This window comes from Accipiter gentilis, chromosome 6 (genome assembly GCF_929443795.1).
Source record: "Accipiter gentilis chromosome 6, bAccGen1.1, whole genome shotgun sequence".
Lineage (NCBI taxonomy): Eukaryota > Metazoa > Chordata > Aves > Accipitriformes > Accipitridae > Astur > Astur gentilis.
In genome coordinates, this window is record NC_064885.1 from 9,051,486 (window position 1) to 9,071,228 (window position 19,743).

The 19,743-nt window shown below is 47.9% G+C and overlaps 1 protein-coding gene across 5 annotated transcripts in view; it reads right to left on the reverse strand.

Annotated features, from left to right (window-relative positions):
• The window catches only part of CAMKK1 (calcium/calmodulin dependent protein kinase kinase 1), a 111,891-nt gene that overhangs the window by 25,719 nt on the left and 66,429 nt on the right, over positions 1 to 19,743 (reverse strand). For all 5 annotated transcript variants that reach the window (XM_049801986.1, XM_049801987.1, XM_049801989.1 and 2 more), the window contains exons 8-10: positions 17,826 to 17,847; positions 15,753 to 15,841; positions 105 to 304 (exon numbers count right to left, since the gene is read on the reverse strand). In XM_049801986.1, the coding sequence (XP_049657943.1) occupies positions 105 to 304; positions 15,753 to 15,841; positions 17,826 to 17,847 (311 nt within the window). The remainder of the gene's footprint in view (positions 1 to 104; positions 305 to 15,752; positions 15,842 to 17,825; positions 17,848 to 19,743) is intronic.

Sequence of the window (19,743 nt, forward strand, 5' to 3'; positions counted from 1 at the left end):
TCACAGTCCCTGGGTGGGCAACACACAAAGGATGCAGACGTGGTGCTGTCCCTTGTGCCATGCCTGGGGCTCCCAGGAGACATCAGCTGTGAGCAAAGACCTACCTTTCCACTGAAACTTTTGCCAGTGTCTGAAATGGCCTCCGGTGCCATGAAGGCTGGTGTCCCTGCCGTGCTGGAAAGCTGGGCATCGTTCCCTTCAAATTGATTGCTGACTCCAAAATCAGCAATTTTGACATGCCCATCATCTCCTAAGAGCAAGTTGGAAGGCTTGATGTCCCGGTGAATGATCTTCTGGTAGTGCACTAAAAAAAAAAAACAAAACAGGAGCATGGTCTGCCATGGCAGCCAACATACCCAGGGGAAAACTTTCCAGGAGGATGAAAATAAAGGTGCAAGCTCAGGCACCCCACTCAAAGCTGCTGCTGGACATGTAATATAATGTAGTAGAAGTGCCATTTCCTATAGCCATTCCTTTTTGGTACCTCACTGGGACGTACACTGGAGTACAACACTCAGAAACACATCTGTCACCAGTAATTATGCAAAGAACGGACGTGAACCCAGAAACAGCCCAACCAGCAGGACCGAGCAGAGCTGTTAGAGAAGGAAACCACTCAAATCCTGCAGATTTGCTTGGACTTATTGGACCAGCTGATGGGTTGGGCAACTTGCTGTATTAAAGGTTTATGGGATCCAAATAAAGATGTTAATTTTTAATTTGTTTATTTTTAAACTGCAGTACCATAAAGCTAATCAAAAGGGGCAGAACCACAGGCAGAATGAAACAGCCCAGAGGAGATATTTAGGCAGCTAGCAGCTGAGCGCCAAGTCCAGCCAACAGCTCAGAAATCAGTGGGTATTCCCAACTCAAAAGATGCCTCTGACCATGGAGCAATCACCAGGCAGTTGGTGCTAGCACCCCCGAAAAGGCACTCTCTCTCTAGCCATGCTTCGCAATAGAGCCCATGAATAGAGATACAACCTCAACTTGTTTTGCATCACCCCAAATCCCCACCACCATGCAAAGCTGCCAGCCACTCCAACCACTCTCACACCCAGAGCCATGGCCAAACCTCTGCCACACAGCCCTTCAGAGAGACGGCTGTTCCTATGTGTTGCGCTTGACTCCACGAGGCCAACTGTGGGCACCAGCTGAAGTGCTTGTGCATCAAAAATGAAAGAAACCCTTACAAAGAGCTTGGAGGCTGAGATGCACTGAAAACCACAACAAAAGAACCCCTCTTGTTACAAGCTATCTGGGAAGCAATATTGCAGTTGCAAGAAAATCACTTCTGGGCCACTGAGTGAAGCAGGAAATTGTAGGAAAATGGCTGACTTCTCAGGAACTTGGAGGACAAATATAAAAATCGAAAAAACAACTTTCAGAACACAAAATGACCCCAGAAGCAGGACTGTAGAAAACCCAAGAGACTTTACTGAACAAGAGAGGAAATCCTTTAAGTCTTGACCACACTTCCCAGGGGAACAGGACCTCTCAGCCTCCCTCCTCCCCCAGCCCCAACCACCATCTTCACATTTCCTTCTTGCAAACGGAGCATGTTTGGTTTTATACCTCCCCACAAGCACTTTTCATATCTCCTAGGAAACATGCAATTGGGTGGGAGAAAACGCCGGTCTAACCCTTTCCTGCTTTACGAACCTGGTCAACAGGTTGCCACAAAAGCAGCCTGCCCTACGGAACATCCCACCTTTTGTTTTAGGTCCAAGAAAGAACAAACTTCACGTAACTGTTCTGCTGTTTTCAAGCCAGCTTTCCAGCAGGCTGTGCCTGAGGAGGGGAAGTGATGCTTGCAGATACTTTTTCTGCAAGGACGTCTCAGTTTAAAGCATTACTGGGTGATGCTGTCCTTGGCACATTAAAGAGCTGATCCGGAGACCTAGCAGACAAAAAACTTGCTGGAGAGCACCGGCACCTACATCCTCTTCCAGATGTGCAGCAACTGCGTGGCCACGCTGTGATGTGAGCCAGTTAACGCTGTAACAGCCCAGCTAGACAGTCAGGATAAACACTGAAAACCCTGCAACAACAGTAATTATGAGGAGACATCTGCTCCACAGCAAAGCTGGTGGCAAGCTGACATTTCATTATGGTAATATAGGAAGAGCAAACCACAGTGAGGGAGGGAGCGAAGTTGCCCTTCAGGAGATGATGAGCTGCCTTTCAGGCAGGTGTCTGGTATCATGCCTGATACCACAGGGCTAAGATTCCCAATGCCTCTAAAAAAACCACAGGCCACAAATATATGTGGCCCATACAAATACATCCCTGGGGCTACGTGTGTGGAAACTGAGGGAGTTACACTAAAATTTATTTCGTAAAACACATTCTCTGCCTTTGCACAATCTAATAAAAGTAGAGGAAAAATGCGGGCTGTTTGCCAGATGCTCTGTGTTTGTTCAGTGCCCATCTCAGCCTGGTATCCAGCAGGTCTGGGCACTGCTGGCTGTTAGGCACAGGGGCAATATGAATGTTGAAAAAAGAAATAAGAAACACGTTATTTGCAAAAATCAAAGCCATCAAACACTGGGATAATGAACATTTGTGCTTCCCAGACCAGAATATCTATGTGCTTGATGTGAGTGTTAGGGACAGTGCCAGTCTGACCTCGACTGATCAGGGGAGAAAATTAGAAGTGCCTGCAGGGCAGAGGAGCACAGGCTGCGCTTTCAGAAGTGAGCCTGACATGTCCCAGGGCTTTGCAATGCAATGTCAGCCAGGTGCTTCTGCAAACCTGGCACGCAGTTTAAATAATACAAACCAGGATGGGAAGACCACCGGTGCAGAGGGGAAGTGGCTGGCCAGGTCAGGAGCAACAGTGCTGGGAGCAGTGTCCAACCCACGCACCATGCTGCTTTGCCGTGCTGTTTGGGTGACAGTAGTGAAAGTCTTGTGCCAGCTGGCTGGAAAGACTTCTGTTATCTGCAAATCCCCTCCTCCATCCAGCTGCCTTGTGCAGACGCAATAGCCATGAAGGGAGAAGGACAGGGGACAGGAATTGTGCACCGAGCACCATCTGGGGTAACCGAATGAGGTTCCATCACAGCTATAAAAATTGTAAGAGCAAGAGCTCACATCTGCCAAGAAATGATTTGGTGTGGAGCTGCTAACCTGATGAAAGCAACCTGAAATCCCTTTTCTGCTCTGAAGAAACACAATTCTTAAAGTCTTAGTCTGCCAGCTGCTGTGGGCCTCCTCCCCTGCACAGCTATCCAAAGCGGGCTTCAGGCTTCAAAATGCATGGTCTTATCCTCTCCTGTGCTGTGCCTTGCCACTGGTACAGTTCAGTACAATACAAGGCTGCAGAAAGAAGAGTAAAAGATTCTCCCAAAATCATTCCCAAGTCCATATGTAGGCAACAGAAAAAAATGGCTTCTTTGAGAGCTACAGAAAGGAAGCAGGACTGCTCATCTGCAGGACATCAACACAACTAAGCTCAGAAAACTTTCCAACCCACCAACTTCTGCTGCAAGTCCAGATCTCTCATAGATAATGCATTGCAGGGAGAAGGGCAGGGAACAATTAATTCAGCAGCGCTGGCCAAAGGCTAACTGGCCAAGTGGCAGGACGTGCCTGCAGTGACACAAGCATCACTGCCACACACTGAGAAAGGAGCCTGGGGACAGAGCTGTCTTGCAGGAAAGGTACTTGTTAAACCAGCGTGATCTGCATTCCCAGCATGACACACATTGGAAAAGATGGTGTTATCCCTGCAGAACTCCAGAGGGAGAGCTAAGCATCTTGGAAATAAAAGCTTACCACTAATGACACCCTCCAGACTGCTAATGACTGTACAGAAGGGACAATGGCACAAGGAGCATGCAACCCACAGAGCCACCCAAGGGGAGCAGGTGACAGCCACAGTCAAACACAACCACCAGCTCAAATTAACCCTCTAATTTCACCAGCCTGAAGCATCTGGGAGCAAGCTTCTTCCCTCTGCAGATTTAAGAGCAGGAGGTAGGAAAGGCACCTTCATTAGGATTGCTATTCAATGTCACTGGAAGCCAGGACCAGAGGTGCCATAAACAAAACACTTGTCCTGTCCTTGGGATTAAGGACACATTGCAACACAGCCGCTAGCAAACAGGAGCAGGGCTGCATCAGGCACAGAAGAAAAGGAAAAGCACTTCCAACATCTGAATAAAAACCTCAAATGTGCTTTAAAGAAACACAACCCAAATAACTATCTGTATTGCTGCACCTAAACTTGTTCCATGAGGGTTTGGGGATTATTCTTCTTTTAAACGAACCCATGACCTTCCCTTAGTTCCCTTCATGGGGAACTGGGACCCCTAAGCTGAATCCATGCCTTTGAGGGAACTTCCAGCTACTCTGTGCCCTGCTCAAAGAGACTGGCCACAGCAAGGCATTAGTTTTTTTTTTTGCTTACGACATTACAGAAGCAGTCACAAAGCTGGCAGACATCAGCCCTGGCAAGACTGCCCTCAGACCCACGCTGTCCAGCCACGGAGACGTGGCTGTCGGATGCACGCAGCCTTGGGAAGGACCATCCCATTGGTGCTCCTCTCCCAGGCCCCATGCACCACACACACAAGGTGGACAGCTACAACCAAAAAACCCTCAGTCCCATGCAAATGTACCTGTCTGCATACCTCCCACGGTTAAAACTGATGCTGAGCTGGCCAAAGCAGAGCACTTTACTGAGGCTGCTTTGACAAACTGACAAAATGGTTCCACTCGTTGCTTTTGCCTGGAAAGGATTCTGCTCTAAAAGCAGAGGTCAGCAGCTCACTGGAACAACTTCCCTCGGCTCCGAGATGGGTCTGTACTTCCTATGCTGACAGACCCGATTCAAAGAATAGATCAATACCTCTTCACAATGAAAATGAAACAATGTAGGATATTACAGACCCCTTAGGAGAAAGTCTGATTGTGCAGAGCTGTTAAATTCGGTTTTATTAGACCCATCCTTCACTTCTGTGGAAAGGTAACAGTATTTCAGGTCTATTTGCATCTGAATAACAATCCCATGGATTTCTAGAGCATCCCCTAGGCAAGATCCCAAAGCACATTAGAAATACCTGTTTGCTAAGCCTTGCAGCCACCCCATGAATGCAGCAGGTATGACAGGTGAGGGCACATGTATTACGTTTTCATCACAACTTGTGTTAGAAAAAGCCTGACCAGGCACATCCAAAGTTGGATTTAGTCAAATGCTAGAGCCCTGGAGTGCTCAGAAACAAGGGAAATCATGCCTAAAAGTCTAGACTGTCTCATGACTATAGGCATGGAGCACAGGCACCTAAGAAAAGCCTGCTGCTATGTGGTAGAGAAATACAACCTCAGAGGAGGATTCAGAGCACTCAGTGGGTGAGCAGCAGTTAGCAAAGGACCATCTTCCTCTGCCCCTCTTGATTTCAGACAGAGCCTCTAGCAGGTATGCTGCACCTACTGCCTATAGCAGCTGCAAGGAACCCATACTCGGGTGTTCAAATTCGAACCCGTATGAAACAATGACCCAAAATAAAAGGTCTCCTTGAAAATCTGGCTTTTCAGGACTTTGTTTTGGTTTTCCGGTATGATGTATTTTAAGTCAGTTAGTATTAGCAGCATGGATAGAATAGTTCAGGTGTTTAATGTACAAAGCAGACAAATCCAGAGTTTCTCAGAGAAATGAGGATGTGGGGTGTGCTGTGCTGGGGCTGCCTGCTTCTCCTGCTTTCACACCTTCCCAACAAGGGCAGAAAAAAGCACCCAACAACTTCATGAAAAGCTACCCGTGACCTTGCAGCTGGTCCTGATGGCAGACCTTGTCCCAGGATGAACTCTCTGAAAGCCCCTCCAGCTGCACACCTGGATTACTCACATCCTTTCAACAGTTTCAGGCAGTCTGCACCCACTTCTCCTGTAGCTTCATCAGTACCACAAATATGGTTTCTCACCTTGGACCTAGACAACAAGACAGTGTGCCTGTCAGACCTACCCAGTTGTATTCTGCTGTCTAGACACCTCTGAGTCTGCAAACAGTCTTGGTGTTGACTGTCCAGGGAATGAGCAGCTAGCTTGTACTTCCAGGTGACAAAACATGACCATTTAGGACACCGCTTTGGCACACGCCAAACATCATCTCTGTGAAAAGCCAGCAGGTGATGTGGGAATGGTATTAAAAAAAAGCACAGGTTTACGTGCTTCTGAACGGGGGTCAGCGTCCCTGCGGAACCAAGCTTGCAATATAGTCAGAGCCAAACAACTTCAATAACCACAAAATGAAACTCTTGCAGAAAGCCAGTACTCCAAGTATTATCACTGTTGTTAGCACACACATTGCCCCCGAGAGGATCTCACCGCTCGGCTGTACCCCAGGCCACTCGGAAAGGTATGGGGCAAGACCAAGGTCCTAGAGCATCATGGCTGTAAACAGTGCCATGGCTTACAAATCTGCAGCACTCATATTGCAAAGCAGCGTTCAGGCAGGGGTGAATCTTCAGTGGCTGTGGTACAGTAGATGGGACTGGAGAATGGGGCAGATTTTGGGGAGGATCTCTGCTGCTGGGCCAGCTGGCTCCTCTCTGTGCGTGCAGCGCACAGCCCTGCCTGGGGTCTCTGCAGGTCTCCTGCTGCTCTGCCTCCCTGCTCCTTCACTGCTTGTTAGCAAAGCCCCGCTGAGCACGTAATTTCTTTCTGTTCAGTCCCTTGGCTGCCTTCAGTGGGACAAGCCAGTTTTTTCACAACATGCAACTCATTTCACAAATGCTCCTCATTTCCAGATACCTCAGGCTATTCGGAGACTAAATAGGCTTTCCTTTTCATTCAGAAGCAAACGCCTGGGAACTGTCTGCCTAGATTAACAGCCAGTGAAGACCAAGAGGGAGCAGAGATAAAAGTGCTAGAAAAAGAAAGATTGTTCCCTGGTCCTTTAAAAAAGGTGCCTTTCACTGCATTCCCTGCTGGAAACCTTAGAGCTCCAGCAGGTTAATACCAACTTGCTAAAAGCTAATTTAAAAATTATACATATAAAATTTTGCAATGCACTGACACATCCTGCTATTTACTGAGGCCCATGCTGAATTATACTTGATTAAAACCAGAATCCCATTCCTATTCAAGGGCAAAAGCAATCCATATGGTGCTACTGCAGAGTCTGCTTAGTATTACTCTCACATCAACCCTGTAGCAAAGAAATGATTTAACACCCTCCCAAAGAAACTGCTGCACCACCATCCAGAGCTTAAAACAGAAGGCTGCTCTTTGTATCAAGCCTCTGTACTTGTCTGCAGTGCTCCACCAAGAAAGAGCCAGAGGACATAGACATAGCAGGCTGTGCCAGGGGAACACCTTCCCTCCCATGCTTAGCTCATTGCAGGGGTTTTGTGTAACAGCTGGGGTGAGGATCCCAGCTCTGTTCACTATTTTGCCACTCTTTTGCTGCATCCATCAAACTTCTGCCACTTGAACATGTTGCTTAAGCCCAGGTTTTACAAAGGGAGATCCCAACACCCAGCACTCCCCAGCCCTTTTTGAAGAGTTCAGCTTCCACTGGTGCTCCATTTTCAGCATCTGGCTGACCATCACACTCCTGGCAGAAGGCATAGGTATGGGATACTGCCAGTAGGAAGAAACAAGTAAGAGAAAGAAGAGGTAGCCCTGCCAAAGGCTGCCCTTTTACACCTGTCCTCCAACCCATGTGAGCACATCATATATCAGCAGTCAGAGCGAACACGCAGAGCTTCTTGCCACGGCTACACACGTGCCAACATTCAAGGGACCACTGGGAAAGTGGGGAGCAGGACACGTGCAGCAAGTACTGCCAAAACAATCTGCACAGTCTGTGCCATGGGCTGCTTCTAACCCCAAGCACAATCACTTATGTAACTGCATTAAACAAGGACAACAAAAATCAAAGTGCTTGCTCTTTCTTAAGAGGCTCTAGCACATCTCTGATCTGCTCCACCAGCTAATTAATCTCACTCTTACACAAATTCCTCATTGATCAGTATCAGCAACACTTGCTGCTACGTGAAAGGTTTTTTTGTTTGTTTTTTTAATCATCTGAACAGAGCTTGTCTGCACGTGATAAAGCACAAGCCAGTCCGTCTTCTCCTGGCAGTGTCATTTATAACACCCAGCACCTTGCAGCTGTAGTTGCAGTTGAGAGCCCTCACATCAACATGCTCCATTTTGAGGGGCTCTGGACTTGCACAGGCAAGAGGCTGGAGCAGAGAAGGAGCAGGTCCCCATTTCCCACATGGGAATGGAGGCACAGATGGATCAAGTAGCTTGCTGGGAATCACAGTAGAACAGGCAGCAGCTCCATCACAGACTTGCGTACCAGGTCCACTGGCCCACGCCAACATGAGGTCTGAGGAACTCCCCTCTGCCAAGAGCCAAACAGGACCAAACCCATCTACACCACTGATGCTTCAAGCACACCTGCCCCGAGCTTACACTCCGGTAGATATTCTTCAGAAGAGACAAGCCTGTGTTGGCTCAGTTGTTGATTTATTTGCTTAAATTTCCTTTTAAGACAATGGAAATTATACTCACATATCGATGAAGTAGTAGATTAAGCCTTATCCCAGAAAAGCCAGCTTTGATCTGCATGTCAGGCACTTTGTTATTGCTCCAGGCTTAGCGTGCAGGGCTCCAGAGCATCGCAGGCATTCATACAGGTGCCCTGCAGAGAACTGCTGCTGGAAAGGTAACTCCCCAACTGCTTTAGCTGCGTGTCATGACCCCTTCAACCTAAGAGCTCAGAGGAGACAAGGATGCCTCTGCAGAGTGGACCAGAATTGCTACCCTTAGTTTCCCTAGGCACAGTTGCAGGAGGGAAATTGTGCATTTTCTACAGGTGATGCAGGAAATAATGTTTTGTCTTCCTTTCAGCCACACTGACAGCAACAGTTTCAGCTTCTTGTGAGCTGGATAAAATACTGAGCTTGCAGCTAAACAGCAGAAGGGACAATTGCTGTGCTTCATCTTGACTGTGCAAGTCAGCAGGGTTTTCCCCTGGGTCAAGCTTGCGTGTGTGTTCTGCGCTGTCTGCTCCCGGCTAGTGTCACAGCTGGGCTACCTGCTTAGACAAACCTTCCATTTGCTTATTCTTATTCCTGACTTAGGCTCTTACTAAATGAAGCTACTTGTGTCCCGATCCTAAAGCCAAACTGTGATACCTGCCTGGCATATCCCTCATGTCTTTTGATGGAGGATGCTTCTCCCTCACAGCCTCTCCTGCAGCTCCCACATACATCCCCTGCCACTGGAGAAAAGTTTAAGGTATCTACTCCTTGTGTTGAACCAAACACCTGCTCACATCAAGGAAAATATTTCTGGCCAGCAGACAGCAGCCTGACACTGGAAGAAAATCCTCCTGTTACACGCTTCACCTGGTACTGGTTTCCACTGTTCATCTGCCAAAGCAAACTGGCATGACACCAAATTCACCTTCACTCAAACCCATTTACTGTGCAGTTATTAAATATAAGTCACCACTGAGTCAATCCAGAAAGAAATTTAACTGCCTTTAAGAAGTCAAACCTGTATTCAGGTATCACCATATCCAGGATATCTGAAGTAAAATAGCAGAATATGTGTTTGTCCAGCAAACCTGTAGGCTTTGTTGGGGGAGGGATATGTCAACTCCTGCAGTATTTTCAGCCAAATTTACTGTAGAAGACAACTCTGAAATACTGTCGTACTCCCAACTAACAAGGCTTGGGGGGACTCCAGGACTGCTAGCTTTTTCTAACTGATGGTCAAAGGGGTGGAAGGACACCTGGCACAGACAAGAACTCTGCGGTCTTGAAAAGCCACCCATGAGGATGTGACAGAGGTCTATAATGCAGGGGTGACACAGAGAGGGTGTGATTGTTCCCAGTCACTTCTGGCATCAACTGAAACCTGCAGGATCAGACTCAACCCCGAACGGGAACTGCTCCCCACAGCACGTAAACTAGGAGGTAACAGACGTTGAAGATTTACACAAGTTTAAAAAGGGATTGACAAATGAATGGAACAATATCAGAGGCCATTAAATACAAAGACAAAACCACTGGCTGAGGAAATACCTGGGCCACTGATCTCAGGGTGCTGGAAGGCATGCTGCGGGGTGCACAGCTGGATGCCTGCACGGCCAGCACAGCTGGACGCCAGCCTGGCCAGCACTGCTGGTGGGTCCCAGCTGCAAGGCACTCTAGGCTGACCTGCAGCTGCCAGGCAGCACCGTATTCACCTCCCGGCTTTCAGGATTGACTCCTGCTGCAGCTGCTAACTCCTTCGGTGACTATTCGCTATCCAGCACATCCATTTCTGCTGAGTGTCATTGGGAAACCAATGTTTGCTTTACTAGAAGGGAGACTGAAGCTTAAATAACCCCAGATAAGCACTACTAGAGGGAAGTTACAAGTGGAAAGGGAGGTAATTGCATGTATCCTCAATTCACAGAGATGCTTAAGCACATGCTTTAGTTAATGACACAAATAATCCAGCAGAACTTTTCCATCCAAAGCACTTAAGTACATTGTGAAATTACCACTCCAGTGGTACTTACAATACGCAGATGACAGCCTACCTCTCCAGTTCACGAGCGTGCGCGTGCAATGCCATAAGTACTGGGGAAGTCTTTCAAGTGGGAGTAAAAGCACTTTCCTTCATAGGCCCCATTTCACCAGGATGGGAATTAAAGTTTGCATGTGCTCAAATAACTCCTGACATAGTCCCCACAACAGAGCCCAGGTCTAAGACAGGCATATGAAAACAGAACATATGAACCAGTAATATTACCACACTTAAGCTCAAAATATTTTCCCAGCAGTTTGTGGGCCAGAGGAAGGGATACTCTACAATGGGCAGTCTCCCCAACTCTCAGTCCTTGAACCTGCCTCCATTTCTTCATTGCTCAGTGAATGAGGCTGGGACCATGCATATATCAAAGTGCACTTCCCAGAAACACACGAAACCCAGAAACCCAGCCAAAAGCAGTCAACAAAGCAAGGTGGCACTGTGCCATTGCCTGAATGGAGGAGTTCTTGGCTCTCTCCAGGGCATCTGTCCCTGCCTCCCACGGTGCCTAAGCCAGGCTTCCCACCCAGCATGGGATGTTTCTGCTCTCATCACACTGACCACTGCCTCCCTCCAAACACTTCTCCCCAGAGCCAGCCCTCTTGCAGGAGGCCTCCACCCCAGGCAAGCATCATGAATAACCAGTGGAGACCAGTCCTCACGGACACGCAGAGGCCATGGACAGCGTGCCACCACTGGTAATTTAAAAGGTCAGCCCACGTCTCCCACCAGCTTAGCTCCTGTGGCCCCTTCCCGCTCACCACAGAACATTAGCACCAAGGGTAGCACACTGGCCTGGATTAACGCCTTGCAGGCTCCGACAGTAACCCAGTTTGCAAGTTATAATTTAATAAAACCCAACCAGCAATGATGCATTTGCTGTTGTGATGACTGCAAGCTTCAAGCAGCTGCATGGTTATTGAGTCTCCCAAATTATATAACAATTATGTATGCTTACATTAAAATTACCTTGCAATCTCTAGATTGCCTGGCAACACTTTTCCTTCAGCATGCACAGACAGTGAGCTTTTCCTCTTAATTACATAATAATTACCACGCATTACACAGGAGTTCTGAGAGAACACCATTTTTAACTTTCATTCGCCAATAAAGTAAGTGGTTACTCAATAGGTCAAAATAAAGCATCCTGTTGTTCCTGTTGCTGGGAGTGCTTGGGCATCCTATAATGTATTGACCAGTTTCACTCCCTCTGCCTAGGACTACCCACAGCTTTTTAATATTTTTTTTTTTAAACTATCTTCTAAGCTTGAAGTTTCCTCTGAGCAGAAACTATTATGCCAACAGCATCCAGCACAGCAGAGGTTGGATCCCCCAGCTGAGGCATACAGGTTCCGCTATAATGTGAATGCTTATGAAAATTAAAGAGCAGCAGTATTCACCCTTCAAACTCTACTGAAAAACAGTCTTGAGCTTCCCACTCATGTATACATTTCCGCCAACTTTCTGGGGTGACCTGACTGATTTTGGCAGCACCTGGAAGCTTCTGGACTGTGACAGACTTGCAAACATTGACTTTCTCCTACCCACTGGTTTTAGACAAAAAATGAGGTGGTGCTGCATTTCAATGTGGAGATGGACCAGGGCACTGCAAAACACCTTCCACTTTCTCAGCAAGGTCCATCAAGCTCAGAGACTCTGCAGGTGTTTGAAATCAGGTGAGTCTTCAACAAAAGCCTTGTAGAAGTGAGGGGCTTGCTCTGGCTCTGAGGAGCTGCTGAGCTTGCAGGGGCCACCAGAGATTGGTGAAATTAAGGCAGACATGGCTCAAAGCACTGCAGCAGCATGAAATGTTACTTTTGAGTTTGACGCATCTACACATTGGCTTTTTGAAAGCACATTTGAAACAATTCCCTCTGGTTTGTGAAAGAAGCAGGTATTTATTTCCTAAGGTTGAAACAGCTGGAAAAAAACCTCCCCTTGAACTAAACAGGGAGGGTGATGCAGCTCTGTCTTGCACATGGTCTGACCTTTCACGCTTTGCACTGCTCATTGAGTGGGGATGACAATCACTTGCTCAAGTGTCCTTGTCCCTCCTTCTACCTTGCCTTCAGATTTGCCATCATAACCATGCATTTGCACTGCCAAAGTAAGCCAGGTTTATAAAAGTTTGTCACACCTGAGAGATGCCAAGCTAACCTAGATCAGTCTCAGAGAACCTGGCACAGCACAGCTACCTCTGCTGTCAGGTGAGCACGGTGACAACCTCAGGGACAACGTGGACAAGCTGCTGGAGAAGAGACAAGGATAGAAGAGAGCCAAACCAAAGGCCCACCTACCCCAGCACGCCATCTCCTGCCAGGGTCAATAGCTTGGGGACAAGCACCAGGCAGAGAGATGTAACACCTGCAGTACCCACACTTCCCGCTTTAGGCAGCTCAATGGCAATGGCAATGCCTGTATCCTCATATTTCATCATCCTTGATATGCCTTTCCTCTGTAGATCTGTCTAATCACTTGGAGCCCATTTAGTTCTGGCATCTGCTATCTCACAGTTTAATTACATGCTACATGAAGTAGTAATTCCTTCTGGTTTGAACTGGCTACCTGAGTATTTTGTTTGCTACCCCTTAGTTCTTGTGTTGTTAGAGACAGCGAAGATTCATTCCCTGTTCATCACTTCTCTGACACTTAGGATTTTATAAGCCTCTGTCTTATCACCCTTTCCCATGATAATTTTCAAATCCTAAGAGCTTTGGTCTTATCTCTGTACAGAAGATGTTCCATCTCTGTACATAAGATGTTCCAGGACCATCCCGATCACCCTTCTCCGGTCTTTTTCAGTTCTAGAGAGCTGTTTCTAAGACAGGGTGAGCAGAGTTGCACAAAATAATCAAGATACTCCTTGCCTGCATCTAAGAGCTCTTACAGATCCAAATAACTGTATAATGACATTTTCTGTTTTCTTTTCTATTTCATTCCCAATAATTCCCCAAATCTTGTTAGCTTTGTTGAATGTCACTAAGTAATGGGCTGGCATTTTCAAGAGAACTATCCAGAATGAAGTCTGAGTGAGAACATCTAATTTAGAGCAGTCACGATGTACATATTTTTAGTGTTGTTTCTCCCCCTCATGCATTACCCTGCAGTCAGCAACAAGAATTTTTATCTGTCATTTTATCATGCCATCACTTGCTATCATGGCATCTTCCTGCCAGTCTTCGCAGTCAGTTCTAACAATGACTATCCTGAATAACTAGATGTCATCACCAACCTCTCTTATTGTACTCTACCCTTTTTCTGGTCATTTAGGAATATATTGAACAACACAGGCCACACTATGGATTCCTGTTTAACTGGACTATTGGCTTTTCTCCATTGTGAAAGCTTTACTCCTACCTTCCTGATTGTCTCGTTATTAATCCACAAGAGGCCATCCAACCAAAGAGACTTATGAGCTTCTTTATGAGCTACTGTTAATGGATCTAATGGATCTAATCAAAAGCTGTTTGGCAATCGAAACACAACGTAGTAACAGAATCACCTTATCTACATGTTCGTTGTCTCCTCTGGAAAACTAATAGATCTGTGAGGTGTGAATTGCCTCTGCGAAAGCTTTATTGACTCTTCCTTATATTCAGCTGTCCAACCATGGTCAATCCTTTCGTGCACCAGTATGCAGAGAAAGCAGTCGATGATGAGATCACTAAACTCTATGGAAGGCTGTCTGCAAGGAGGACAGCAGAATCAAACAGACACAAACACAGCTCACCAGCAGTTTGACAATGTGCCCAGCTGGTACGGAACTAGTAACTGCAGACCAGCTGACTTATGGGTACCTCTTGCATATGAGACCATGCTACGTGGGTCCCCATCAGCATCCTGTACATGAACTGCTCCACTGCAAGCAGTAGAGCTGAGGATAAAGTCAGGGACCTAAGGTGAGCAAGCAGCAGGGGATCCGAGTTGTGCCTTCTGACTTGGTGACAATGCTGGTAGGAGGCTCAGGAGTGGGAATGTGCAGTGTAATGTTGACACAGCATAGGAGTAGTGCCAGCTACCAGCACCACACCACATCCAAGCACCAGGCTTTCTGATCCACGCCCCACTGCATGGCATGGATGTGTCCTGTACCATAAATGCCCAGCTCTACTGTGCTTGCTACTTGCAGAAGTCTGTCTTAACAGAAAAGAAAGAAACCAGCAATTTCATGGGTATCCTCCCACTGCTGGCACAGGTCAGGAGAGAAGCCCAGCCATGAAGCCTGCAGCACAAGGTCTGCAGATCAGCAGTGAGAAAAATGCACCATCTGACAGACTCACAGCCCCTGCTACAGAGAGCAAGAGGTTACGTGGACATGCCAGCTCTGCTAAGAATCCATGAGGGGAAACACCAGCCAGCCCTCGCTGCTCCTCAGGGCCCACACTCACAAGATGCTAGCACACAGACTGCTCTACCTTGTGTCTTCAATTCAGGGACCCCTGTCTTCCCACGGCTGCCAGGTTCAGGCCAGCAGGGACATGTCCACTACAAAGGGGCCAGAAAAATCCCCACTGTCATTTACAGACCTATCATGGCCTTCCTGTACTCTTCAGGACAGGCCCTCAGCAAAGAATCTGGCCTCAGCCACACTGGGAGAAGACTTACCAGAAAAAGGTGATGATAACCAAATAGGCTACAAAGAGGAACCCTGCTGCTGGAGTCTTCAGAAAGAACACACTTGAGTCGCTACCTCCCTGAGAGGGCACAGCAGCTCTCATCACCCAGCAGCCCTAAGCGACGAGGAGTCACTCAGACTGATGCTGCAGAGGGAGTGGACAAGGACCCACACCCTCCCCATGCCACTCACCAGCTCTCCCTATGACCAGCACTTGTCCTGCTAAGCTACAGACAGAAATTGGTTCCAGCTGAAGCTAACTAATTCAGTCCGTGTCACTGCAAACACCTGTTTTCTGGCCTTGCTATTGCCTTAAAAGAGGCTCTCCAAAAAGAGATAAATGGAAGAGAAAAGGAAGCCACTATTTTCCTAACATCCTTTCTAATGAATGCCTGCTCCCGGCATCTGTGGTACTGCCTGGGTAAAATCTGAGCTGAGTGGGGCCACCACCAACTGCAAACCTCATCACATGCAATTAGAGGGGACCTCACTCGCTCAACTGACAGCCCACCAGAGTTGAAAGGCTTCTCCCCAGCTGGGCAGGAGGCTGATGCACATGGTCTGCAAAGCTGCTGTCAGTGCTGGTGGTACTCACAGTACTCAATGCCCAAAACGATGTCTCGGAAGTAAAGCCGAGCCTGCTCCTCGCTGAAGGGCTGGTCACTTGGTACCTCCATGACAGGCCTGTTAGGAAGAGGGAAAGTAACTAAGTACTTTGCAGAATGGCAGTAACACTCCTTGCTGGAGGAGTTTCATGTTCTCCATCACCATGTCACCAGCACTGATGGCCAGGCTGCCAAGAGGTTCTGGGTGCTGTGACACAGGATGGAGGTGTAGCCATCCTTTCTGGATGTGGTGACACCTAGGTTAGTGAGCTTGGCTAGCGGTGACGGGTGGCTTTGCACAGTCCCTGAGCCAGCAAGAGCCACAGAGCCCTCGTCAACTTCAGGATTAACTGCTGCTGTGTGCAGCAAACACAAAATAAGGCAAACACTATTTACTGGGAGTCCTAATAGGAAAAGTGTAGTGAAAGAATGAAACTGGATCTCGCCTTTGGTTTCTTGCTAAAGCTGCTCGTGGCTGTGAGCACCAGCATCACCAGGAGGTACCGGGCAGCAGTGAGGACAGAGTGCCCATTGCTGTGCACTGGATGTCATGCCTGCTGGGGCTGAGTCCTGAAGCAACACCAGTGTGCAGCTAAGTCTAAACCAAGGCAGAACTTAGACAGAAACCACTGGCTCAAAGGTTAAGTGGGAATACTTCCAGTGCACTGTGCTAAACTGCTTTGAAAACCTATTTAGCTGTTCAGGGTTCAGCCACCACCAGAACTCAGCCATTCAGCCTTAAACAGCCAAGGTTACCTGCTCAGCTTCTCCTCTCCTTTCCTTTGTATGCCGCCACTGCTGAGAGATGCACAGTATCCTCTAAAAGCCCCTCTTCTGCCTGTGCCTGCTGAAAGCTGAGGGCAAAGAGGCTGTAAGAGCTAGTCAGCATCTTCTGTTCCCCAGCGGATGAATGGCAGGAGCTAAGGACTTCACTGCACTGGGCGTTAATCCTGCTTGTGCTCATCAGCTTGACCTTGCATTTGGACATACTCTTACTGACTTGAGCAGAATTTAAGTGAGTGCTCGTGAGACACCGTCCTTGCAAGCCAAACCCTGGCAGAGAATAGCCCATTGCCAAAACCAGGCTCTGCAGCTCTTCCCCTCAGCACCCAGCAGCAAATCCTTCCTGCAGCATTTCTCTCTTCTCCCTTGCTGCCCATTTGATTGATGACCTTCATCTCCCATTTGCATTTTTCTGCCACTGCCTTCCCTCCCTCTTCATGCACATTTTTCTGCTGCTGAAACCAGGGAGAAATGATGTGAGCGGCAGGACTGGCAGAGCCACTAATGGAGTCTAATTGCCTTCTGCTAGAGGCAGACAGGCTGCACTTGGCCGAGCTGCACGTTCCCTGGCCACAGCTGATTACAGGAGCTTTTTGTTCCTCCCCCTCTCCTACAGGATAGTCATCAGCCTGGTCACCAGGGAGACTGGGGAGCAACCTGCTGGAGCTGGCAGCCTGCAAGAGGCTTGTTCATGGGGCCAGAAAGAAAAAATAAGCCCTTTGGGAATCTCCCCCATCCTGGGCACAGCTCTTCTGATGTCACTGTGACTCTGCAGAGCTGCAGAATCAGGGCAGGCGTAGCAAAAAGCAGCGAAGAGACTCCCATCACCTTATCACTTCTGCTGCTATGGAAAAATGTGCCAACAAAACAGCCTCCCACAATATGTTAGTGCTAGGGGCAAAATAAGGCAGCGGGTGGCAAGTAAATGTTGACGCAACCACACACCCCTTGTGCCAGAGGAAGCCATGATGTGGCTGTTAACCCAGCAGAGTATTCCTATTAAAACCCTTTCTTCCAGGCACCTGATGGGGAATTGGCATAAAATTTGTTTTTCAGATCAAAGCCTGACACCAGGACATGTCCTCCCACCCCTTTACTATTCACCACATCATCCCAGGCTGTAACAGTGCAAAGGCAACTACAGCTGGATTTTGCCTGCTCTGTCCTTGCTTGCAGACAGCAGTTTGCCCCACTGTACATACCAAACCTCCATTTCACATAGGAAGCTAATGATGAACACCAAAAATTTCAACACAAGGGATCCCAGGAAGGCTACTTACCCTTTCCTCAGGAGGTCAAACACTGCAAGAAAAGGAAATCAAACCATGAATGAATCAGAAGAGGGGACTGGGCTTATTAATTTTTTAGCATCTACAAAAACACATCCATTCCCACACCTGAAAAATCAATTTATCTCCATTCACTTCTCTTCCCTCACCCATGACAAGGACACCAGAGGATGCAAAATGAAAATATACATCTCTTCAGTAAAGAAAAATATCCCCACCTCCTGCCAGCTCCATGCAGGAAGATAGCGGGTGCTAATTTATCAGCCACATTTCTGCTGCTCCCAGTGTCAGCCCTTGCTGATTTGAGCCCCATCTTTTTCAGTACCTTCAGGCAGGGTGTTTGGTGTGATATGTCTGCTAAATTGCTGATACCAAATGAGATGCTCTAAGAACATGTTGCTCCATTTCTGCTGTGTCAATCAGCAGCACAGCTACATGGCTGTCAGAGGTAAATGCTCCCTGGCATGAGCAATTGGAGAGGATTTGTTAGTGTGAGTTGAGGTTTGTAGAGCATATGAGTTTTTGTGTCTTAGTGGGGTAGTGGCAATGTGTTTTTCTGATCCCGTCTCTGACCTGTTCTGCAAACAGGAGAAGGATCTGCCTTTATCTAGTAGGAGAGCTCTTTCCTCATGAATTACTAAGAGATTTCTTGCACCTCCCAAGAAATCTGAGCAGATCACCCTCCCCAAAGCACCAGGCAGCCCTGCTTACAGCTACGATGTTAGACCAACTGAAGGTACAAACACAAGCCAGCCTGCACTGGCTCTTCTTGCTCTCCAGGCTGAAGAAGCTGCAGCTTGTGGCAGCATTTCATTATTCAACCATCTTGTGCCATTGAAGGTTTCTCAATTCTATCAGCACCCTCCATCCCCTGCTTTCTTCTCAATGAGCACGCAGCAGAGAGTGCTCACACCGGCACTTAGCAAAGAGCAAATTAGCAAAGAGCAAACTCCACTTTCTCTAGTTTTGCTTTGTAGTGCGGGACATTTTTGGAAGGAGAAATGTGCAGTTATCATTGGCTGGGTCAGCAGCAGGAGGGAGAAAATCCACTTGCAGAAGGCTCAATCCTGAGCAGCGCTGAGCACCCACAGCTTCCCCTTGCTGCTGAGGGAACTCCAGAGGCAGGAGCTTGATTTGCCTGCATCTATCTGCCTGAACCACTCACGGGATGCCAGGCAGAGCAAAGAGGTGATTGAGCACAGACAACACACACACAAACACTACTCGCTGCCCAAGGACCAGTGCAATCTCCCCAGGACCACCAATGGGACCAAGAGATTTCCCACTTGTCCTGCTGCTATTACTGCCATTTCTGGGAGTGTAATCTTGCCCCACAGGGATAGCTTGGGTTTGGTTTGGTTTTTTTTTCTTTTTTTTTTTTTCTGCAGCTTTTTCAACTTCCTCATGCATTTATTTTCCTTCAACAAAAAAGCTTGCTACCTCCTCTCTCCCCTTCTCTCCATCCCCAGGAGTTCAGGCCTTTTAAACAATGGCCTCAGCCGCCCTCCCCACCACACGTGCATCTGCCTTGGCTGCGTCCTTTCGATGCTGCCAGAGTGCCACTGGGGCTTCAGCCAAAAGGGAAAAGCGGCCTTTCAAAGGCAAATAGCTTCATTTACTAGGCAGAGTCCCCTTTTACAGGCAGCTTCAAAAGCTTCCTATAATTATTTCATGAGAAGCAGCCTTTGAGCCTGTCTTATCAGGAAACATTAGCAGGAAGCAGAGATGTAATAGGGTCAGACATCCCCCTCCTCTGGCCCACCTCAGAGGGCACCTCAGTGCCTCCCAGGCCTGCCGCTCCAGGTTTTGCCCAAATTGGGGTTAGGCTGTGGCTGGCACTTCCAAGGTTTGCGGGAGAGGAAGACAAAATGGGTGGAAATTCCCCTGCCCTCTGCATTAAGGCACAGTC